The 26,555-nt window shown below is 27.5% G+C and overlaps 1 protein-coding gene across 1 annotated transcript in view; it reads left to right on the plus strand.

Annotated features, from left to right (window-relative positions):
- The window catches only part of LOC107455620 (ras-related protein Rap-1b-like), a 92,078-nt gene that overhangs the window by 46,136 nt on the left and 19,387 nt on the right, over positions 1-26,555 (plus strand). Inside the window, exon 4 of the mRNA XM_016073247.3 lies at positions 19,615-19,788. Within this exon, the coding sequence (XP_015928733.1) occupies positions 19,615-19,788 (174 nt within the window). The remainder of the gene's footprint in view (positions 1-19,614; positions 19,789-26,555) is intronic.

The raw sequence follows: 26,555 nt of genomic DNA on the forward strand, positions 1-26,555 counted from the left end.
TATGATGCAGTTTTAATAGGTCTGAACTGCATTAATAACCATAAATTGTCGAAAAATAACGGTTCATTCCAGAGAAATTCGATGCTAAAACTATTAAAACCCTTTAAAGATTGCTTGAGGAAACAAAAAGGAATTGGAAGGAAATTCTTAGAAATTATCTTAAGTTTAATTAAGTAAAAGAATATAAGTGTTTATGATGTTTTTCTCGACTTCATTTTGACAGTTATTTTTAATAAAATTATTTTACAGCATATTAGTTACGGGATAGGTAAGCCTGGTTGGGATAAGGTGATCAAACTGTTTGTTTTCATAAAAAATTATTAATGGTAATTTGTAGATAAATTTTCATTGGAAAATTTATTATAATGTTAAATAGTAAATTTAGTTCGGGAAGGAAAAATAAAGAATTATTTATGAACAAATTATTTCAAAACAAATTATATCAATTGAACTTTTAAAATTCCTTGAGTTTCTTTCATTTTTTACTTCTAAAAATTAGATTTTATGCTTAAATTTAAATTTTATTTCAATAATACGTTTATCCTAATAATCAAACATAATATAGTTTTCTGAAATAATTGCGAAATATTTCATTTAAAATTTCATTCAAAAGTTGGAAATAAAAAGAATAAAGAAATTTTTTTTATAAAACTATTTTTTGCATTTTTAATATGAAGCTTATTTTTCTATCTTTTGAAACAGATTTTAATTTTAATTTATAATTTAATTCCTGCTAAAGAATATGCTTTTTTGCTGACATTATTTTAAAGTTGCATCCTTTAATTCAGAGATTAAGTCTGTGTTAATATTCGAAAACTCATACATGCATTTTTAAGCTATTGTTACATTTCCACTCAAATGCATTTGGTCCTTATTTTGATCAGTAATATATCATTAGTTCAATGTAATGCATAAATCCAATATAATCTTGAATTTTAATTAGCGTATTTAAAACATTGCTTAATTAATTAAGAAGCAGCCATACGCCATAAGAATAACACGGTGACCGCCATACCCTCTCTAAACTTAATTTATTATAAATAACTTTTAGATTTGTTTATAATAAATGAAGATTAGCAAAATAAAAACGTAATCTTGTTTAAAATAGGGAATTAAGATTAAAATTTATATGGGACAAATTTATTTCGCAAAAATTAAGAGAAGTTTAATGAGGATAATACCACAGGGATGTAATTATATCAAAAAATAATATATTGAAATCAATATATTAAAAAACTTTTTTAATTATAAATTAGCTGTACGCCTTACGAATTACTCTGTACCTGCTTTACCCGATTTTACCTAAATATATTTCAGTAATATATTTTATAGTAATTTTTAGATTTATTTATAATACATAAAGATTAACAAACTATAAGGTAACCTTGTTCAAAATATGGAAATAACGTTATAATAAATATGGGGAAAATTAATTAAGCAAAAATTAAGAGAAAATTCACGCAGATTTACCATATATAAACTGTAGAGACAAACAAACTCTTAATGTAATTTTCATCAACATACATATTTAAAAAATTTAATTAAATATAAAATAGCCGTACGTCTTAGGACTAACGCTGTGACTGATTCACCCGATTGTACTTAAATATATTTCAAGTAATTTTAAAATTTATTTATAATAAATGAAAGTTAGAAAGCTAGAAAATAAGTTTGTAAAAATTATGAAATTAACATCATAATTAAAAAAAATAAAAACATACCTTACGAGCAACACTGTACCTGCTTTACCCGATATTATCTCAATATATTTTAGTAATATATTTCATAGTAATTTTTAGATTTATTTATAATTAACAAACATAATTAACAAACTATAAAGTAACCTTGCTTAAAATATAGAAATAACATTATAATAAATACGAGGAGATATGATTAAACAAAAATTAAATTAAATTAAAAAGCTTCACGAAGATAGAAACTACAGGGACAAACAAACTTTTTAAGTAAATTTTTACAGTTACATCCATTTTTACCATAAAATTTTATACCAAAATCTTTACAGTAATTTTTACCGAATAACAGTGAATCAGTAAATATTTCTGTAAAACTTATGGTACATCAGGTTTTTTTTCTCCGTAAAATTTTATATTAAAAAATAGATTTTCGGATTAAATGTCTTGGCACCACGAGTGGAGGTGTTTTTTACCATAATTCCTTAATGTTTGCAAATTTTGAAAAAAATGGCCATAAAAGTGCTTATTTTTATTTACGAAAATTATAAAAAATTAAGTGTACGTGTATTGTGCAGAAAAAAAGGACTAACCTAAATAATTTTTGATTTTATGATTTTTTATTCAAGAAAATTATAAAAAACTAAGTGTATGCATATTTTGAAAAAAAAACCCCGACTAACCTAAACAATTTTTGATTTTATGATTGTTGGATCTTCACGTTCTAGTATTCGATTTTATTCTCTTTAGGGGGTGATCTCAAAAATTCTAACTAATAAGTGAAAGACGATATTTTAAGTTATGAAATCAGACTGATTTAGATATTTGATCCTCAAAATATGGGAGTAGAAAACTAGGAAACATGGTCCTAATGGTTTGGTCAAGAGAACGGTCCAAAATTTTGACCCCTTAATGTTAATTATACATTTTGCGTATTTTGTCATATCTGGAGAAATTTCTTAAGCAAAATGAAAAAATTTTGCGTACACCTAAATTAAATTTTGACTTAAATTCGGTTATTTAAAGATAATTACGTCGAAAAATAACTTTTAGTAAATATTTAGTACTTTTTATAAATTTATTTAATAATAGAGGAAAAACATTCGTAAGGTATACAATCGTAAGGTATACAATCGTAAGGTATACAATCTTTTGCATCATTTTAAAAAATGTAATTTTACTTGACAAATTGCAAAATTTGAGGAATATTAGTTTAATAGTTCTTTAGAAAATGAATTTTAGGAATCTGAATTTTTTAAAATTTGATGCAATTAATTTTTTTTAAATCAAACATTGACTGCCGACAGAGGCAAAAGTGTGTATTTTAGTATGTCTTCTAAAAAAACAATAACCATTTTAGTTAAAATGGTCAAAAACGCCGCAATAATTTATAAGTTTCTCAAAATTTATAGGAAAATAATTTATAGGTTTAAATAATAACTTTTAAAAGAACAATAATAACTTTTAAAATACTTTACAATTTGATGAGAAATATGTTTTGGTTTCTTAAGCTAAAGGCAGAAAAATCTAGGTTTTATACTTCCAAGCAATTTTCTTTATCTATTTCTTAAAACTATCACTCATAGTTAGAAACATCAGTAATAAAATATTAATGTATTCAATGCTGAAATAAAATGGAAATATGGTGGCATTGACGAACATAAAAATAAAGTTTCTAATTTTCCACCTTCAAATTTTCGAAAATATTTTTGGGTTAAGAAAAATTATTCCTACCTGTCAAATCTCCTGCAAGTGCATTTCACTTTCCTTCCTTTATCTGACACAACGGTCTCCAGAAAATTGTCTTCAATTTCCGTACTACAATTTTTTTAAACAACCCTTTACTGTGTTGCTAAGATACCATTTTATTAATTTAAGACGCAGGAAGTTAGAAAATAAGATACTGTCTGACTATTAGTTTTATAATTTTTTACAAAGAAATCGCTTCAGATTAGAAAATTTGCGAGTTATTTAAATTATTTAAACATTAAAAAATAACTCATTTAAATGTAAATAAAACTGAATAAAAGCAAATTTCAACTCATAAACAAATTAAATATTAAGTAATTTATTTACATTTAAAAAACATTGTTTTCAAAAAGAACTGTTAGCACTAAAGAACTAACTTTAGGTAACTTTTGCAACTAACGTAAGAATTAATTAAAATCATGGAATATAGACAGAATATTTAATATTTTTTTTATTAAAAGTTAAAAAAAATGCACTCTAGAGTTCAGTATTCAGGGGACGAAATTTTCTATTAATAAAACAAAATGTAAATAAGATACTATCAATAAAAAATACCTTTTTTTAAAACTTACAAAGTTTCTGAATTTGATACTTAATTTTGACAAAGGATAAATTATAGAGTTTCAATTACAAAGATAAATAAAAACTATCATGTTCGGCGAAAAATATTCTGGTAAAATTATGATATTGTATGGTTATAACATTTCTGGTAAAAAAATCCTCTTAATTCTGGTAATAAAAAATAGATGGTATTTAAACCTTTCATTTGGTAATTTTTCCGTTTTAATGGTAACAATTTACTGAAAATTTTGGTTTTAATAATTATTGTTCTTATTACCACACATTTAGTTAAAATATAAAACTGAAAAGAAAATTTGACCGAATAAATGGTTTTTGTGCCATACTTTGTACCAAATTTTACCACATTTACCAAATTTTATTACATATTACAAAACCATATTTTTTAATTTCATCAAAATGATTACTAAAGCTCTTCGGTAAAAATAATTGAGCTTTTTGGTAGAGCCCAAAACAACACGGTAAATTTTACTATCTTCTGGTAGTTTTGATTTTATTTCTTTCTTAGTGTATATATATATATATATATATATATATANCGTGATGGTTCAGGGGATAGAGCATTCACCTATCAATGAGGTGACCCGGGTTCGATCCCAGTGATGGCTGGTCGATACGAATTCCGCATCCAGCTTGCACTGATCACAGTGCTGACGTGAAATATCCTCAGTGGTAGACGGATCATGAGTCGCCTTGCCGTCAGGCTAAGCGTGGGAGGCTCACGTAGTTTTCCTCTCCATGTAACGCAAATGCGGGTTCGTGCCATCAGAAAGTCCTCCACGAAAGCAAATTTCTCCCAATACTTGATCCAGGAGTTCCCTTGTCTTCTGGATTGTGTTCAAAATTACAGGGCTACTGAGTTGAACATTGGTAGTCGTAAGCCCAAATATTGGGTCGGTTGTTCAACAACGGTTATAATATACAAATAAAATACCCACAGCATGATTTTGTTCTCACATTTCTTATGATGCGTATATGTCGTGCAAGAAAAAACTTTACGTAGGCAGTAGAAACATTTAGAATGTGCTATTCCTTGCAGCAATGCCAAAAAATTTGATTCCAATGTAAATTGACAAAGATCAATATTAAACAGTTCCTTTATCGGTCAAAATAATAATAATAGTATAAAAATTTGAATCAGGAATTCTAGTTGATCATTAATTTAATAAAAATCTTAATTGACATTTAAAATGAATGGAAAATAAATCTAATCTATCAAATATTGAAGAAATTCTTATTTGCAAAATGTAAGTAACTAGGTTTTATGTCTATACAAGTGTGTACTGAAAAGGATAAACTATCATTAATTTCCTCTTAAATTAATGAAAATATTTAAACACTTATACAGTTTGAAAGATGCGGGAATTATTAAAATATTTACAACATTTTTCTAATCAATAAAAGTATAAATACGGGAGCGAAATATGACGTAAATACCATGGAACGAAATACCATACGGGAGCGAAATACCATGTAACTTGATATTCATATCAAGTTACATGGGTGAATCATTTTATGTTAAAGTTTATTTTGGATAAATCTGTGTTATAGATGTTTATTATATAGCAAAATGCATATTGACAATATGTATCGCAATATATTTTCATACATGAGTTTGTGTAAAAACTATTTTCATAAATCAATAAAGTAACTTATAATAACAGTTTTAAATAAATTATTTAACGCTTTGTTATACAATTATAAATTAGTTAAACACAGTTTAACTTATTAATTAATTAATTAATTAATTAATTAATTAATTAATAAACTAATTGGTTAGGAACAGTTATAAATTCAGATTATTTACTGCAATTTTAAAACTAATTAATTTTTAATTAATTTATGAAAGGATTTCACCAATACATTTTTCTGGAAGTTCAAACAGTAAATACACATAAATATTTATTAAAGTCATTTAAGAGATAAATTAATCGCTTAGGTAAATTGTATTTTTCACTGGTTTCTCAGAGAAGTAAAAACTGAAGAAGACGGTAAAACCAATTCCCGAACAAGTTCGTAAAATACTAAAAAAAAAGGAAAGAAAGCAACGATGTATTTTGTAAACTTAAAAAGAAAATGAACGCAGACTGAAACGCATTTAATGATTAACGATGAATGATTTTTCTCCGATCTGAAATCCCCGAACACATTTCCATCTTCATTTTTCAAAGAAATTGTCAATACATTTTCTCCTTAAAATCAGTAAAAGTGCATCACTTTTACAGTTGCAGTGTTGTTACCATAAATCATAAGTATTCCAGTATTCCATATTTTTGCCAGGAATCGCACTTAGGAAAAAAACATACCAGGAAAATTTGTAATTTTTTTACATATAGTTCTCTCAATACGAAAGAGCCATTACTTTTCTTTCCGCTTCAATTGTTATACGAATTTGAAAATTCGAAAATATAGTATATTCAAGGTTTTGTAGTTATTTTCTCCAATTTCAAGTTTCTAACTAAAAACTTGCTTTTATCGGCTTAATAAGGAATCTTGCCTTATTGTTAAAAATATTTTGTTGAATAAAAGCATTGCAGAAAAGTTACAGATGTTATTTCGTTATTAAATAAATAACACAGGGAAACAAATTTTGTTGTTGTTTTCTGTTTCATGAGTTTCTTGTAACAGATCTTAGAGACTTTATCGCTGATTTAAATTTTGAAAGTGGTTTTTCTCTTCAAACTACAGATTTTTAATGACATTTTTAGTCTAAGTCGAGGAAATGCAAGTTTTAAAACGTTATATCTATAGGCAGGTCATATAAATGATGCGACAAAGTTTTAGGAGAGTAAGGGCACATCATTAGGATTAAAATAGCATAGATACTCGTGACTGGAAATGTCATAATAGGCCGCTAGGGTAACATTATGAACTGTTTCTTCTTGTGCTTCTGAATTGGTCATAATGGAAAAGAGACCCTAGCTGCGTATGAAGACATTTCCGGCAAGGGTTTCAATACAGTTTAAGTCCTAATATGCAGTAACTCCCCGTGAAGTCAGTCGTAACATTTATGTGACTCCCGGTTATATGTAAGGTTTTTAAACTTGCACGTTTGGGCAAATAATAGACAAAATGACATTAAACAAAATCTGTAGCTTTAGGAGTAAAACTAATATCAAACTTGAAATTGTCCCACCCAAATTAGGCAAGATATAGAGTATTTGCATAAATGCAACAAAAAATTTGTCCTCGAATGCAATCTTATTTTTGATTTCAAATGCTATATTGATGAAATCTTCTCCATTCACTTCATTTCTCCTTCATGCATAAAAGCATTTTTTTCTTATGTCTTGATCATTGCATAATTCATAGCAAAGTTGTTTGTACCCTGGAAAGGAAAAAAAAACTGTTAGTAAAACCAGTTCATATCTACCCTGCTTTTAAGAGGATTCAAATATTCCCCACTACCAAAATTTATTAACAGTAGTAACATATTTAAATATATGTTTCTTATCTCAGAAAATGTAAATAGAGATGAATAGTATATCATTAAAAAAAGTGAAAGTTTATACTTCACTCTTCAAAAATCTAAAAGGGAAATTGTTTTTCTCCCTGTTTTTTTCTTTTCCGAGGGTACAAACAGAATTACCCATATGCATCGCTTATTCGATGAACCTGTACGATGAGATTTTTTGCTTTCCAAGCAATATGCTTGGAAAGCAAAAAATTTTTTTACTGTAAAAAATATTCTGAACCAATACAACAAGAATTAAAATCCTGAGAATTAGAAACTTTATATTTCGAAATTTTAAAAAACCAAGGAAATCGTCATCATTCTTATTATTATTTGGTCATAACTATCACACAGAGGCTAAAAGTCTGGTAAAATTATCGTACTGTATAATAATGGCATTTCCGTTTAAAAAAATACAATTCTGGTTAATAAAACCAAAATATACGGTATTTAAATCATTTATTTGGTGATTTTTCCTTACATTCAGTAAGGGTTTATCTGAAATTCTGTCTCTCAAAATTATAATCCTTATTACTACACGTTTAGAAAAAAATACAAATCTAAAAATTAAATTTAATAATGGTGTTTTATGCCATGCTCTAAGGTAGGATAAAATTACCAAATCTTAAAAAAATTACAAAATTTTATCACATATTATAAAACTACATTTTATTGTTAATTTTACCAAAACAATTTGGTAAAAATTACTGAGCATTTTGGTGTTCCCATATAGTCAGAAACACGGCAAATTTACCACATTTCGGTAGTTTTGACCGTATTATTTTTCTCTTTGCATTATAACACGTACGCATACCGCAAAATATTTTTTGTGTACATCAGTGAATCTTTTAATTCAAAATAGAACCTTTTCATATATCTATTAATAGAACATAATATTATATAATTTTATATATCTAATAAAAAAACCTAAATAAAACCATTTTATAGACTTAAACCTATTGAACTTTTTAATGAACATATTTCGAGGTGTGCTATAGTAACCCCTCCAAGAAGAAAGAAGGTCTCAACACGGACAATTTAGGTCTCAACACGGACAACAATTTAGTAGTCCGGCATTATGGACATAAACTGGGCAGTTGGAGAAATAAGATAAGTGTCACAACGTTCGGGCTATTAAACTGCGCAGAGAGGGAAAATATTATAATTGTCGCTACTTTTGGACTAATAATTTCCCATTTTTGGCAACCCGTGCGGAGGTCTCATCTCTTAAAGGTGGTCATGGTTATAGCCACCATTAACTCAGATGCCAATATTTTCAAAGAAATAAACTTAGCGTTTTTGTGAATAAGACGAGGATTAAATCCTGTAGCTTTGCTTCGGATAACTAGAAAATTACATCGATTTATATATAGCACCTGAATTAGACTGTCTACTATTCAAACATTTTAGAGTACCTACACTAAGTGCATTATCGTATAAATTGATTAAGTAGATGAATAAAATTTAATGGTACAATAGCTATAGCAACCATTCTGTGTCACAAACTCAAACGTATGTATTATGTATTCAGGGTAACTAAAGTAATTAGCTAATTCTGCTTCAAGAAACCAAAGAAAAAGAAAGGAGGAAACAATAAATAAGCAGAAGATATCACTAGGGTACCTAGGGGTGCTCGAAACTGTATTTATAATAAAAAGATAAATGTCCACCGCTGGAAAACAATATTTACTAACTTTACTATTGCTAATTGTTATTTAAATGTACATATTTCTTTGCTCGAGTGAAATCATCTCACAAAAGCTTTTTTATTAATTAAACAAGGCCATTTTTACCTACGCAGATTTTCAGTAAATATTGCTGATGGAAAAATTACTGAAGACGTAGTTGGTTCCTTGAATTTTCCTATCGTATATTTCTGATAAATATAGATTCGTAATTTTTATCACATGCTATATTAATTTCGTTTATAGGATCCAAGTCATGTTTTTTAAAGATTTGTTTATATTGTATTCTTTCTACTTATTTTTTTTTATAATGTGGTATAATTTAATAGATATGAAAAGGTTGCGAACGAACTTTAGTTTAAGTCATTCTTGGGAACGAAATTTAATTTACATTTGATCATTTATGGAACTATTCTTATAAACAGAACTTTTAACTATTATAAGCAGAAATGAGCCACGATGGCTAAATAAATAAATGCACTGGGTTGTCTTAATGAAGGACTGGAGTTCGATCCTCAGCTGCGGCTTAAAGCCCACATACTTTTAAATTGAGAGATAACTGATTGTAGGGATAGTAGTTATTGACAATGTTAACCTTCATCTATGAAAAGGTACCCCAACATAGAATCGAGTTAACACGTCTCATATACTAATGAATTGGAATTGTATTTTTACAGTGGTAGACACTATCTGTGATAGAATTCGATGAACGGACCACTACAAAAATACAGTTCCAATTCACTAGTATATAAGACATGTTAATTCGATTCTATGTTGGGGTACCTTTTCATAGATGAAGGTAGACACTGTCAATAACTACTAAAACTACATTGGTGACCCGGACGTGATTATTTGGGGGAAAAGGCTACCTAGTCACACTACTGACCCCATTGCCTTAACTATTTCGTTGATCACTAAAATGCGGAGCCTCGTAATCCATAAAAACTAGTCTCGCAATTGGTTGCTTCCGGAATGCTCTACTTTATGACAATCATATATGTTTTTAAAAAAATACTTTTTTGCGGAAATAAATTTCATACATTGGAGTAAAAGCTTGCTTGATAATAAAGTCGAAATAAAATTATATTCGAATGGTATTTAAAATTAAGCTTTTGGAGTAAAGCATCTAAAAAAAGTTTGAGGGTACTTTTCTTTCTCTTTGCAAAATTTCTTCGTTAAGTAACATTGAAATAAATATAATAAACAATGAGGTGAGGAATTACAGGATGTCGTTCAAAAATACACTTTGTTTAAAAGTGTTCCCTTATTATATAGTTGTGCGTGCAATATTTAAAGTAATTTTTACAAACTTTTAAATTTATTTTCTGGTTCGGTTTCCATACAAAAAAAATACTTATTATAGTGAAAAGAAATTATATTAAATACTTACTATATTGAAATAAATATCTAAAGTCAGGTATATCTTAAAATCATATTTCTTTTTACATTTCATTAATAATAAAGAAATATACACAATTTTCTTAAATCATTAAACGTCAAACTTATAAACGATTTTGTGAGACAATTTTTTACCCTTTGCATAATTTTTAAGCTAAGAACCAGATTTTTTTTTTAAAAAGCTGATTGATTTTAAATAGCTCAAAATTGATCTCACAGATTTAAAATGATAAACAGATAACTGACAAGAAGTCATAAAAGAAGTCATTACATTTTTCAATGTAATTAAGTTTAAATTATATAATTTGTAAATAAATACTTACTATTTTTGAGATCTGAAAAATAATATATTTCACTGATTTTAATTTTGTAATGTTTGCTTTTTGAAATGTTTGACTTTGCACATTTTCAAGTCTACAAAATTGCGTTTTCATTGTTTATTTTTAATTCAAGCGATATCTTCGGCTTTAGTTTCTTGAGATTATTTATTTTCTCTAACTTCTGAAAAGTATGACTTTAAGCCCGAGCTTGATTTTTAAGCCTATCTGCAAAATTGTATTTTCAAGTTGTTTTTGTTGAAAATTCATCACAAATAAAGCACTTTTAATATTCTTGCTAAGCTATTAAATGAACTGAAAACATATTATTGCATTTAGAGTTCGAGTACATTGAACTATGCTACATTGTAAAAGATTATTATTTACTCATTCCGAGTCAAGTAAATTAGCTTTCAAGTCTATATTTCGTTCAATCTTTACTGTTATAAATTCTGAGTGGAGATTGTAAAAATTTTTAAATAACACTTTTATTATGAAGAAAATGTTTGTGTAGATATATTTCTGGGATTCAAGAGCTGAATGTTGCGCTTTAGAGTAAAATTTTAAGCCTTTTTTAATGTGTAAACTGTAATCCTTCCCAAGTAAAGCAATTTTCATTCCTATTTATGTAGAAAAAAATAGTTAAATAGCAATCAATAGAATAGTTTTACCCCGTCGGAGAAATCTAAAATTTTTTTTTATGAAAAAAATATAATAATATTTCTTAATACATTTTCGTTTTTAGTTTCGGAATATAATTTTTAAATTTAGGAAGTTTTAAATTTTAAGATGAGAAACAATTTAGCCAAGGTTAATGACTTTAAAAAAATACAACAAGCAGTTATTCGAAAATGCATTCAAAAACAGTAAATAAGAATTCAGAGAATAAAAAATTTTCTCCTGAATACATTTTATTTTAATAGTCGGATTTTCACGCAGTGAATGCAAATTTTATTAGTTTGAAGGCTTGGCTTAAAATATGCTAATTATTTAGTGCTTGCTATAAATTAAAATACTAAACAAAGTTTAAAATATATTTCCTGTGAATAAAAATACCCTCAAAATGGTGGGTGCAACTGCAATAGTGAAAATATGATGATCTTAAGAGTTTGTCAAGCGAGTTTCTCCATAAAAGCAATTTCACTTTTTGAGTATTTCCCTATATTTTGGGAAATTTATAAGATAAAAGAAAATTGTTTTGCAAATAATTCTGAAACATATTTTCCCAAAGATAATTCAACGCAAAAATTATTTTTAGGGATTATTTATTATTTCCATTATTTTATTTAAAATAGATGAGAATAGATTTAATTTTAAATATAAGCTTTGTTAATATTAATTTTAAGTGATAAAATTAAAAATTTGAACAGAATTTGTAGATTTGGATTTTAGGAAAGGAAAATTTGAAATTACGACCTTTTTGGCAAGTATACATGAGGTTGGGTTAAATTAATTAAATTTTCAAATACGCAGTCTATTAAACAATCTTGCAAGTTTTGGTTGTTACGTCGAACCATAATATCGTTAAATTTTGCTGCAATCTTTATATGACGCAAAAAGGAACCGTATTGTTGTACTTTTAAATCCCAATTGCATGACACTATGTTATACTGAAATTTCACAAAAATGTGATTCAGTTCATCACCTAAATGTGGTAACAACAAATTTGCACTCTTATTACGCATTACAATATTATGGGTCAGCGTTAAATTTGGTCTTTAATTTAAGGTCCTATCAAGACCATAAATTAAATCGGAACTTATGGTCTTATCAAGAGAAAAGCTCTTGCGGCGTGAGTGGTTCTTCCCCGCCCCAACTTCTCTACTAAGTTGCGTCACGTGGTCAGTCAGTGTTTTCTAATTCTAAAAGGTTTTATAACAACTGACATTTTTATTTCAGATTTTAAAAATGACGCACTATTTTATATGCAGTAATTAAGACTAACTAACCAATAAACACAAACCACCAAACCATGACCAAGCGCGTATCCGTATTTATCTCTATCATTTAATGGCTATGGTAGGAATGGCGCGTAATTTTGATCCGGGTCAGACGATGAGGACAGCCCCCGAGCTCCTACCCTTCTTTTCAAACGTCCACACCACAATCAACAAGAGGACTTTCATCTGTTACAGATTTGACGTGCACTTTTCAGTGAATCCCCGCCGATGTTATAGTTGACTGTCAGGATCGAACTCACTACTCCAGCTCTCTAGCTAATAATGTAGTCGGTTAAGGTGCGATACTTTAACCGAGTGTGCAACCGGAACTGGCATGCAGGGGCATGCACTCTCCATAAATAGAACAAAAATAATTTGATAAGAAATTGACACTTCCTGTGTGTGTAATTATCATATATATGCATAATATGATATTCAAATTTGATAAAATTGAAAATTATAAATGATTGTTTTCATAAATATCTTATTTTTGACATAATTATGAAAAAATACTTATGATTTTTATTTTTATTTTCTACTATTTAATGTTCTTAATAATGATAATAATCTGGTAATCTTAATTTCCTGCAATCTTAGTCATTAATAGTACGAAAGCTGTTTATAAATTAATACCTTTTAAACCATCACCAGTAGAGATTCCGCAAATACTCAGAAATTTGACTACTTTGATGATATTAAGCTTAATATCGTATCCAACTTTCTTAGAGTTACCTAGTTAATTTAATTGAAATTCTATAAGTTGGATCTAAGCTTATTCAATAAATCAATTTCACTACAGAGTTCTGGTAAAATTCTTACTAAATGTTTTACTATTTCCGAGTTTTATTAAGAAATTTTTAATCATTTCTTTTTATGTGTCGCAATGGCTTTTGATTATAGAAATAAAATTTTAATACAGAATTTATTTTTTGTTAAAAAAAAGATATAAATATATATATTGTTGCAATCACTGGTTTTTTAATATTGATCGATGATAACTTATAAAAAAAGTATTGCGCAATAGATTTATGTAAATTAAACTTCTTGAAGCAGAGGTTGTATTTTGAAACTAATCTCTATTAAGAGATTTTATGTATTTATTTTAAAGTAGCAAAAGTCATCAGCGCTCTTTTTACACACAAAAAAATGTAGTTTAAAGGGAAATAAAGTGATTTTAAGGTAATTATCTGATTAGGAAATATTGTCAAAGTAAAATAGTTTACGAAACTAAGTTCAACTAGTTCACTAAATGAATTTATAATATTATTCTTTCAATTTTTCTGAGTTATTCAAAAATTAAAAAGGTGTATTTATTATCATGCATGTTGTCTTGCATTCTCATGCAATTTGATTATTCTTTTATCATTATAATTATTTAAGTAAGAAAAAAAAGTATATTCTTGGCCTATTAAGTTTAAAACTAATTATTGGTTAACAAATTAATCATGCATACTTAGCATCTTATTTATTTTGTTGAATTTATTTTTTTGTTGAAGATTAAAAACGGGAATGAATCAAAAATTGCATCTTTTTCATTCATTGAACTTCAAAAATAAAGTAAACGCATTTTAAACTTAAGAATATATAGATCGTTTAAAAATTTGTGGATTAAACTCTTGTAGAAGATTTATTAGTCATTGTCAAAAGAAACTTACCAGTGATATATCTTTAACGTCAACTTTCATTCAATATTGTTTTTTTCAAATTTTAATGTAAAATTTAATTAGTCTCAGTTACTTTAAGTATTATATAAAAAAAATTAAATGAGCAAATTCCTTACAATATAAAGAATTAAAGAAAAAGCTGCCAAAGTTAATGCTCATTCTAAAAACAGTCTTTACTAATTTAAAATCATAATTAAATTTAAAGTTATATCGTTAATCGACATTTGAATAAATTTTTTATCAATTATTTCGACAAACAACCAAATGTATTTTTCGAAGAACAAAACAAAATTTTCAGAAAGGGTTGAATATAAAAGCATTTTCGTTTGAAAAAAGAAAAGACTACGCAGACCGTAGTATATAAAATTGCTTAGACTTCCAAACACGTTCACAAAATCAGTTATAGTATTTTTGAGAACCCATTAAATATAATGTGGAGTCGCGAAAATGTTTACAGACATTTATTTCTATAAATACATTCGTTTGAAGTTTTTCCTTTGAAGAAAAGTGGATATTTGTTTTAGAAAGGAGAAATTGAAAAAAAAATTGAAATTGAATATTTCGCAAATATATAATAATATTGATTTTGCATAGGAAAAAATGCAGTTGCAATTATGTCAGGAAAATTTCGTTGCATCCAATGGGTGAAACGTTCAATACCTTTTTTTACATGAGTTTCTGTCATGGTTTCAAATATATAAGACAAATTCGAAATAAAAATTTCATTGCTAAATACGTTTTGTTCAGCTAAAACGTTTTATCGTTTTATTCTGAATTATATACGTAAAAAATATTTTGTTGGAACTAAAACGTCAACCAAAGTTGAGAATCGAACCTGGGTTATCTCATTGGAAGGTGAATACTCTATCCAAGCCATCTTCACCGAACCACCGTCTGAACACGAATATTAGGAAATACCGAAGAAAATTTTTAAATATGGTCAGTATTTACGTAACAATAACCTAAAACTTGCAAATATCAGGCATAGTTTTTCAGCTTTATAAAAAAAAACCAAAAATTTTTAATTAAAGGCTATTTAAAAATTTGTAAATTCGAGATCTTTTTATGTGCCTCTTAGTGAAAAGAATAGAAATTAAATGTATATTCCTAAGAAACTAGAGAAGAAAGATTTGGTAAAAATGAAAAAAATTATTAAGGTGGAAAAAACCGCTATGTCTAGAGCACTCGAAAATAGGCCCTAATTCTCAAGACTCGCCTGGTATTTTCTGTTTAAGATCTATTTTGCTTTTCTTATCCACGTCAGGCGAGTTATGAACTCTTAAAACATTTTCCAATTTCGTAATTTCTTAAGCAAATGAATTTTCTACATTATCAAGATTCCTAGAGTGTTGAGAAATTCTGTATACTTTTAAAACGGAACATTAACACACATAATTCAACTGAATACAAGATTTTTTTTAGCATAGTAATCTTTTAACAACCAATCAATGTATACTATGCAAAGGTCCATGCCTTACTGTCAAGTTATTTGAATGGTTTTTCCAACTATTCTTAGTAATATTATGAGATTATTAGCAAAAACAACAACGTCTATTAGTAAGTATGACTACTACACATTAATTCTCTTGCCCGGTATTCCCTACACTTATATTGTTTTAGAAATATTTCATTTTCTTCGCGAGAAAGCTTGGAATTAAGGGGATCACCAATCAATCTGGTCATATTATGTTCATTTCATAAGTTACTTAATTGTCCATTTTTATTGCAATTATTTCATTAACGTCACCACCATGAAAAACCAAATTCAACTAATTTTAACTTATTTGCCTAAGCCATGTTTTCCAATATGATGATTAATTGGAGATTGGTTTGTTTCTTAAGTTCTTTAAACTTTAAAATTTTCCCAAGTATAGTTTCAAACATAATTGAAAATTACCTACATAAAGAATCAATGATTTAATGAAATACAGTAAAGCGCCATCTTTATTATAACTGGAATTTCATTCTATTAAAATGATTATTGACAAAGATGCATTTCAACCTTATTTAACTCTTTTTTACTATTTATCTGACTTCCTAAGAAAAGTTAGAAAAACCCAAAAAAAGCAGATTGCTTTGCATTGAAAAATTTATACAATTTATTTAAAACAGAGAGCCCTTTTCATCTTTTTTTTTTTTTAGTAGACCATTTTTCTAGAAACGTGATAGGATTTCTTCGAGATTCTTTCAACAATGCGACGCATGAAATATAAAGCTTTGTTATATTTTGAAGAGCATGTTACTCCACGTGATGAAAATGACCTTTGCAAATAGTGAAAAGAATGAAGGAAAGATATAACATGAAATAAATAGTTTGCAGTAAAGTGATTGAAACAAAATTATAAATTATTTAATACTTGAGTAGTAGATAGTTTATCAATGGATGATGTAGAAATGCTTTTTTATATGAAAAAAACGAGACAGAATTAGAGTTATGAAAAATACAGAAATTTTTAAATATTTGTCGCCTTATATGATATAATTTGTGCTCATTTCAGTTTTTTAATATATTAACATAATTGAGAGTATATAAGTTAGCCTTACCCATTATATAATAAATATAACATTCTTATAATAAATACCTTCCAAAGTTTCATATACATAAGCAATACTCTGTTAGAAGACTTGGAATTGAACCATAATATTGTTCAAATTTGCTCCAGCATTAATATGGTTTTAAGCTGAACCCTATTATCATACTTCTTAAACTTGATTACACGATACTATTCATTAATAATAACGATAGGATCATTTTCCGCTCTTTGCAATAGATGACTGTAAAGTCATCTATTGCAAAAACGAAAGTCTCAATGATAAGTTAGTAACTTTTTTATAATGACCGAAAAATAGTTCTGAGGTTATGCTACCACGAGTTAACTATCCTATTATTATTATTTCATAATAATAATGGGATCATTTACCACTCTTTCAGAGTCATCTATTGCAAACTAAAAGAAAATGTGCATCAATGATAAGTTAGAATTTTTTTTATAATGACCAAGAAATTGTTTGCCGGTTAAGTTAGCACGAGTTATCTATCCTATCATAATTGTTTCATAATGATGCTACGATTATTTTCCGCTTTTTCAGAGCCATATATTGTAAATTAAAAGAAAATGTGCATCAATGATAAGTTAGGAACTTTCACACAATTTTTCGAAAATAGTTCAATGGTTAAGCTACCACGAGTTATCTATCCTATCATTATAATCTCGTACAGTTTAAAATGTTTCGATATAATCTTCGATTTTCGGTTATTACGGTGGAAAAACATGTTTATAAATAAAGATGAAACAATTCAGTGGTTTGATTCTGAAGTAACTTTCCTGAATCCAAATGAAAAGAGACAAGACCAAATTAAGTCGAAACACGTTTGACTTAACACAAAGAAACAGGAAAGAAACAAGCTAAATATATCCTTACCACGTCTTTCATGAAAGAAGAATTTCACCCATCGCAAAAATAGAGCTCAAATCTGTTTTCTTTATTTGTTTTTTATCAACATACGTACCAGACCAAGATTTACCACCAATACCACTACCCCGGTAAAGAGGGCAATTTAGTCTCGAAACCAAATATCTCTTTTCAGAATTACACCCACGCTTGGCACTCTTTTGAGAATAAAGCAAAGCTAAGTTAATGTGAGTCCCATTAATTCTAATTTCACTACATTATCTTATCTCAACGTGAAATCTTAAATTCACTTCTTTTGCTCGTAAATAGGATAACTATAGCATGAAGTTTAATTTTTCAAATTTTAGTACTTCTATAATCGAACTATTTTGCGAATTACATGTTAGTTAAAAGTAACTTGTGTTACTAATTGTAGCAATTTAATACACCGCAGTTCTCATTCGACAAAAGCTTTTCTCTTCTTTTCTTTCTGGGAATAAAAGATGATAATATATTCGATAATTTTTTACCTCCAGAAAAGAGAAGTAGAGAGGTCATTGAGCTGGTTGAAATTGTACATTAAAAATTATTTAATAAAATTTACAGAGACTTGAAAATTAAATATAAATATCCTTTCTACACAAATAAAAACATACATTTTAAATAACAAATTTTAGTTTCTGCAGATAAAAAGCGACATTGAAAACAGTAATATTCGCAAACTTGTTATCGATTATAAACATTTACAGACGAAATAAAAATACGCCAACATTGGAGTTTCCGTAAGCGAAAGTAATTAACGTATGGTGTAAAGGCGAGTGATTTTGGTGTAAACATTTTGCATTTTCGGTGTTGAGAACTCTTTAAATTGTATATGCTCCATTTGGTGTTCACTTGAAAAACAATCATCCTTCAAACAAAATCATCTAATCATTAAGTATCAAATTCAGAGAGATATTCACAGTTTTCATACCGTAGGTAATTTATTTGAAGAATTTGATTTCCCCTCGAGTTTATAAGTTAGAGAGAAAAAGATACTGATGATAATACTTACTGGGGAGAGGATTTGATGAAATGATATTTTAATTTCTAAATTATGTAAAATTTGTTATACCTACTTTGTCATGACAAATGCGTGCAGTTTTGGTTGCAATTTTTTTTTAATATTTAAACTAAAATAACTATCTGTATTCAAATATTTAAGTTTGTATTAAAACGTACTAAATATATATACCATTTGGAAAACAAGCAGAAAATAGACTAATTGAATGATTTATGGCAGGTTTCTTTTTCATATAAGGTTTGCAAATTTATTAAATAATCTGAATAAATATAATTATTTGAACCTCCATCGACCTAATTAATATGTTTTTCAACAAAAAATTTATTAATTAAAATCTTAAATTTAGTTTCAAAAAGTTTAGGAACAGGAATTCTTCAGTTAAATTCTTTGAAATTTTAACTATAACTTAAATTAATACACAATAAAGAAAATTAAAATTTATTTTACTGTTGTTCACAAAGTATATCTTTGACGCAATTCATGCTATAGAATCATATTAATATCATTACTTCCTTCAAACGCGAATTTTTTTTAATATTTTAACTCATACTTAATAATAGTTTTTATTGTAATTTTGGTACGAATTCACAATAATGTTATATTTTAACTCATACTTAATAATAGTTTTTATTGTAATTTTGGTATGAATTCCCAATAATGTATATTCATTTAAAATTTCAGATGGTGTGTTCCATTCAGTAGAAATTTTAGACACTGCGGGATCTCTCAATTTTCCTGCTATGCGAGAGCTTTGTATTAAATCTGGTAGAGGATTCATCTTGGTGTTTTCAGTGGATGATGTTCAGTCATTTCATGAAGCCATGGAAATATGGGAAATCATTGTGAAACTTAGAGGTAATTAATAAGATTTAATAGTGCCTGAATATTTTATTCAAGTTCATCAAGGTGTTACTAATTTAATATTAAAGTTATTATTTATTGACTGGACAAGTTACTGGTTATAGAAGCAGCTGTGTTAGAGGCAGCTGAAATGGTGAAAATATGATGATCTTAAGAGTTTGTCAAGCGAGTTGCTCCATAAAAGCAATTTCACTTTTTGAGTATTTCTCCATATTTTGGGAAACATATAAGATAACAGAAAATTGCTTTGCAAACAATTATGAAACATATTTTCCCAAAGATAATTCAGTGCAAAAATTATATTTAGTGATTATTTATTATTTCCATTATTTTACTTAAAATAGATGAGAATAGATTAGAGTTATTTAATTTTAAGTATAAGTATTTTTAATATTAATTTTAAATGATGAAATTAAAAATTTGAACAGAATTTGTAGATTTGGATTTTAGGAATGGAAAATTTGAAAACACGACCTTTTTGGTAGGTATACATGAGGTTGGGCTAAATTAATTAAACTTTCAAATACGCAGTCTATTAAACAATCTTACAAGTTTTGGTTGTTGCGTCGAACTGTAATATCGTTCAATTTTGCTGCAATCTTCATATGACGCTAAAAAGAACTATATTATTGTACTTTTGAAACTCAATTGCATGACACTATGCTATACTAAAATTTCACAAAAATGTGATTCAGTTCATCCCCTAATTGTGGTCATAACAAATTCGCACTCATATTACAAAAGCTTAGAGGTAATTAATAAGATTTAATAGTGCCTGAATATTTAATTAAGGTGTCACTAATTTAAGATCAAAAGTTATTATTTATTGACTGAATAAGTTACAGTTTATAGATTAATGTGTTAAGGTGTTCGAAGATTACGAGTTCAATAATGGGGACAAAACTAAACAACTGACGTTTAATACACAGCAACAAGTTCGTAATGTCTGATGGAGTTGAAAATATTATATTTGGTGTATTTTGAAGCGAAAGGTACCTGCTCTGCCACTGCCCACGTCATCTGACCAGGACAGGAACTCCGTGGTGTTCCTGCCATGGTAATTGAAAAACAGGTCACAGAAGAACTGGTTTAGTTGCTCGACCCTGAAAGAGTAAAGTGTAGAGTGTTATGTAAGAGCAATAGATATTAAGTATATATATATGTACAAATAGATATGTACTAATTAATTATTGAGTATTAATTTCTATTATAAAAGTGTATAATAGAGTATTAAAAGAACAAATTTATGAATGCAACATATGTATGTTGATCCCATATAATAAAGTAATAATGATCGATATATAATAAGGTAGTTTAAAAAAAAGTAAAAGAAATAACTGTACACAATCTTAAATATAGCAATATTGGAATCACTTTTTATAAATTGTTTGTGTGTTTTTAGACTCTTTGTAAAGTTTGAAGTCAAAGGAAACTTAAAATGAAAAAGAAAATTCAACAAAATATGATGATTAATGATTGAGGCCATTCTTAAAAATGTTGAGTAAAAATCAATAAAATCAGTTTACTATCAATGAAAATGAAAGGATTCATTAAAACTGATCCTTTTTAATTTATTTAAAGTATGAGTTATTTAACAAATTTATTTATTTAATTAATAAATTTATTTAAAATATGTGTTTCTGTTTGGAAAAGTTAACAGCCTCAATTTCTCATATTTGTTATAAGAAATTAATTTAAATATTCACGAAACGATAGTTTTAAAACGAATGTCTTTGTGATACTTATATTTTATGATACTTATATTTTATGATACTTATATTTTATGATACTTATATTTCATGATAACTCATAATTTATTAAACTTATATTTTATGATGCTATTGTTTTATCAAAAAATTATTTTTAAATACATAAGTTGACTTCATTTGATTCAGGTTATCACTTGAATGAGTAGTAAAATGCATAGTTTATTAATTAGACTTTTCACTTTCACAAAATATTCCTATTGCAAATAAATATCAATAGATCAAATGTAAATGCTTATTAACCGGAATAACAAAATTATTTTTGTATGCGGTTCGGGAATTTAAAACATGTTTTAGAAATATGTCAAAACTTACCATCTCCCTTATCTCAAGATATCATTATTTCCTTGTGATAAAATTTAATTATTTAAGAAATGATACTTGATTTTATATCAATGTAACCAGTTTTCACTTGTTTGTTAAAATTCAAATGCCAAAATACTGTAGGCTTTTATACTAATCTTATCATAATTTGCAGTTAAAAAATATTGCACAGGAAATTTTTGAAAGTGTTTTTAAAAAAGATTCCACAATATGATTATAATTATATAATGACACATAATATTTAGTTTTGTTCAGTTCCTACCTCGCTTTAAATTATTATTTTCTTCATTAAACAAAGAACTGTTTTCGTGAAAAAAGCAAATGTTTCAAAACTTCAATTTCAGAAGAACCCGAAAATATATGCTGCTTCTCAAAACTTTTCCGGAAGAATTTACATTTTTTAGCTTTCTTTCCTCTGAAGTGTTTTTAATTTTGTTTTTTTGAATATTGATTTTCTAAACTAATCGATTGATAAAACAGTCTGGTATGCGTTGTTGGCACGATACTTTATTTTTTGACTGGAAAATATTACCATTAAGAGTATTAAACAAAATTAAAAAAATCTGTGTCGCATAAATTGAAAAAAATAATTTCCTCATAAGCTAATTTAAGTTAACTAAGATGTCATTTTCTTTTCCTAATTTTTTAATTAGGGTTATTTTTTATACTAACTATTAATTAGTAAACATTAAAACTCTCTTATTGGAATTTCTCTTCTTTTTTTGTGTCAAGGAGCTGAAAATCTTAAAGCATTTGTATATTTATAACGGCAGTGCACAATTTTAATATTAAGGTTAAAATATTGAAAGATATTTTTAAAAAAATAATGACTAAAACTTCACTCATATTTCTTATTTTTCAGACCTGATAAAATATTGTTGATTGTCTTGAATGTTGGCAGGTATTAAATGGGTATTGAATGACGACTAATACAGTTGAAAACTCCGCCATTTTGTTTGAAAGTTTACATAATTTTAAAGGATATTTTAGACGATTTTTTTTTTATTTTTAAGTTTTATTGAAACAAAACTAACAAAAGGAGGAACTACATCGTATACTTAACAAAATACAGGGATTGGAAAAAATAATGGAAACACTTTAATACTAACACTTTTTTTTTTCAATTTTAAAAAAATACTTAGATAATCTTTTTACAAATTTAGAAATGTTTAGGTTATGCAATATCTCGTACTAATCAAAGAAGTTTAAAGCTTTCAGAGGTTTGAGGGACAGACAATAAATTACAAACGGAAAATAATGTTTTTGAACACTCTATGTAAAAAAATGTAATAATAAATTTGTAACTTGGAACAATTATTTTGGCTATTAGGTGTAATAATAGCACGAAATTTCGTAAGCAAAGTTTAAATATTTATGGAGATATGGATATTTTTATAAAAAACTACTTTATATAAAACTAATTAACTAGGATAAAATTCTGGTTGTCTAACCGTATTTGGTCAAAACAGTTAATAAACTGCCTTTCTCTCAGTTAACCGTTTGATTACCATCTTATTTATGGTAATTTGATGTTTTTTCTGAATATGGTAAAATAATAATTAAATAAATTGTTATTTAACCATTTTTTTGAGAAATTTCTAAAAGTATACTAAAAATCAATCAATTTTAATTGTTTGAGAGCTTACCTTAAATATACTTAGTAATTAGTGAGCTGGTATTTTAAGTTATGTAATCAGACATGAAAACATACCTTCCCCGAATAAACTTACATTTTTTGGGTGGATTTGAAATGCGAGGGTATCTCCAAAATATGGCCCCAGTAGTTAGGGCAAGAGAGTGCTTTAAATTTGGGTCCCTTCATGTTAATCTAATAACTTTTTGTGTAACTCGCTATATTTCCGAATAAAAAAAATTGTCCACAGTTATATATAATATCACGACTACGATAATATCACTACAAAATATTTTAAAATGATTTACTATTTTGATTTGCGTGATGTTTTTAATATCCCATTGGTTTGGGACATACTTTCGATATGATTTTTACATGAACGTATATGAAAGTTACACATTTTGCTAGAAAGTTTCTATATGATTATTATATTATTTTTGTCCACGGAAGATCCCTTTTTATAAACTTCTCAACTCCCATCGACAACAGCTCTTGAGTTCGATAGCTATTAGGACAACTCTGATTTTGGAATCAGGATCGTACTTACGATTTTCTACTCGGTATAGGGCAGCTGCAAATCAGTTTTACTCACTAAGGTCTCTATGAAAAAAAGCCCCTGACTTCTGAGTTTAATTTTGAAATGCAAAAATTTCTCGGCGAATACTGTTTTTCCTAGCCTGCGATGTGATTAAACTGTTTTATCGTCTAATCACTTCGTTTAACCAGTAAACTATTTGAGATAAAGGATTAAAACTATGTGACAGCATTACCAGATTTAAATCTTTATGTTCTTCATAAATATGCAAAAATGAAATGACACTCGACATGTTTCAAGCGCATCAAAAATAGGCTCCCATTTCAAGACTTCACAGAATTGAATGTGATAAGGAAAAAATTATTTTAAAAAAATGTTAAGTTGCTAATGAAAAATGGAAAATAATGGTAAGAAACAAAAACTAGAAAAACCACCGAAATTGAGAAAGAAATAAGATGAAAAAGAGAACAAGAAAAAACGCAGTGGCTGAGAGGCAAATCAGGTTAAAATGAATTTCCAGGCGCAATGAATGGTTGGGGAAAAACTAATGTCTATAACAAAGGAGTCAGCATTCAAATGAATAAAATAAGATTCCAGGGTATCTAGATGAACCGACCTGACTGTAGTGAATAATTCTAGCATCTGACAGCACTTCAAACCATTTGTCACTAAGATGACAAAAATTTACAGTAAAGCTCACTAAGATGACGACGCTAAAATTAATAGAAACGTGTAATTTTGAAGTAAAAAATACAATATCTTGAAAAAATAAGCAAAATTCCTTGCGTTTAATCTATACTAGAAGTTTTATTATTCTATAGTAAATCTGCAAAACGTACACTTTTCTTCTCTTCCCTATTATCGACTTTTTTTCCCTCTTATCGACATTATTTTTTTACATATTAATCTCCAATACAGTTAACTTAAAATATACTTACTGGCAGTTTCTACTTATGAGTAATCTAATTATATTATAATCTAATAGTTACATTAACATGCATTAACGCTTTTATCGTAATTAAATTATCCTTTAAAAAAATTAACAACTTAATAAAAAAGTCGCTATTAGCTGAGAAGGAAACAAGGAAAAAAAAGCGAAAATTAATTCTTAAAGCTTGAACTTTAAAACTGATACTAAAATATGTGCTTTTTTTTTAGTTTAAGTAAAAAAAATACGGAATACTTTTTTATTTGAAGAAATAATTCTGGAATTTACGCTCGGTAGGTGCTTTTTGTAAATACTTCCAAAATGCACACATTACTTTTTAATTAAATGTAAATTAAAAATCCTTATACTTTGACAAAGAAATCTCCAGAACTTTTTTAACAATAAAAAAACAAACACCGAAAGAAAGCCTTTTTAGCGTATGTGCTTGTTAATCTAGAAAAATACAGTTAAAAAGTAAAAAGAGAAAGGAAAATGATAACGGGTCTAATTTTAAGTCTTGATACTTGGAAACATTTGTAATAAACTTCAATATTTTAAAAATATTTTGCTATAGCCAGTAGATTATTTAATTTTTTTACAGTTTGATTGTGGTTTAACATTTGTTAATAATTTGCAAAAACTGTAAAAATTTCGGATCGAATTACGATAAAAAGTGCTGGTACTGATATCCATTTTTAAAGAAGCATGTTACTGAACAGAAAATTTTGATATTCTGTAATTTTTACGGTAATAATTACCGTAAAATCACTTACTTACTCTAATTAAATAAACATTACTGTAATAATTACGGTAATTTACCGTAACACTATAATTTTTACGGTAATGTGGATTTTAAAGATGATGCACCCTAAGTGCGATGCTTTATTCTGGTCTATCGACCTGAAATCTTTTACACCGTAAAGTATTAGTAGTAGCTCCAAACTACTTTATTGAGTTAAGGTACATAATCTGCTTTGCATTTATATAGTGTTGATTGAAGAGGTGATTTTTTTCAACTTAAAGTGGTTTTACATGGAGCAAAAATCACTATCTGTGTGAATTTTTCCATCAACAATCTGTGCGAATCAACAGAAACGGAAATCTCCAGTTCAAAAGATCTTACTGTCCTTCTAAGTAAAGAAATCCCTTCGCCACATATCTAGAGCACTGTCGGTGACTATGGTTACGATATTTAACTATTTAAAGTAGTATGTAGGACAATAAATTAGAATACATTTTCACATGGGTAAGAAAGCGAAAGATTAAACATTCTTCTGTCTTGTGTGTTTTCTTGTAGGGGAAAATAGCCTCAGACTGTTTTAGTGGGGGAGTTTTTTGATTAGAGAGACAGTACGTTCATTAATAAGGCCTTGACTGTTGCGCCTAAGTACTAAGGGGTATGAGTTCTTGGGTTTATATCTGAACATGTGTTTAGTGTCGTAAGTTCAGCTTTAATTTCTATGCCTTACCCTATAAGAATTTCTGATGACCTATTGTACACACCTGTAGCAAAATTAACGTTTATTTATCTTTTTAAAGTTGGACAAGGAATAGTGTTTTAATAATTTCTCCTTT

This window comes from Parasteatoda tepidariorum, chromosome 7, assembly GCF_043381705.1.
Source record: "Parasteatoda tepidariorum isolate YZ-2023 chromosome 7, CAS_Ptep_4.0, whole genome shotgun sequence".
Classification (NCBI taxonomy): Eukaryota; Metazoa; Arthropoda; class Arachnida; order Araneae; family Theridiidae; genus Parasteatoda; species Parasteatoda tepidariorum.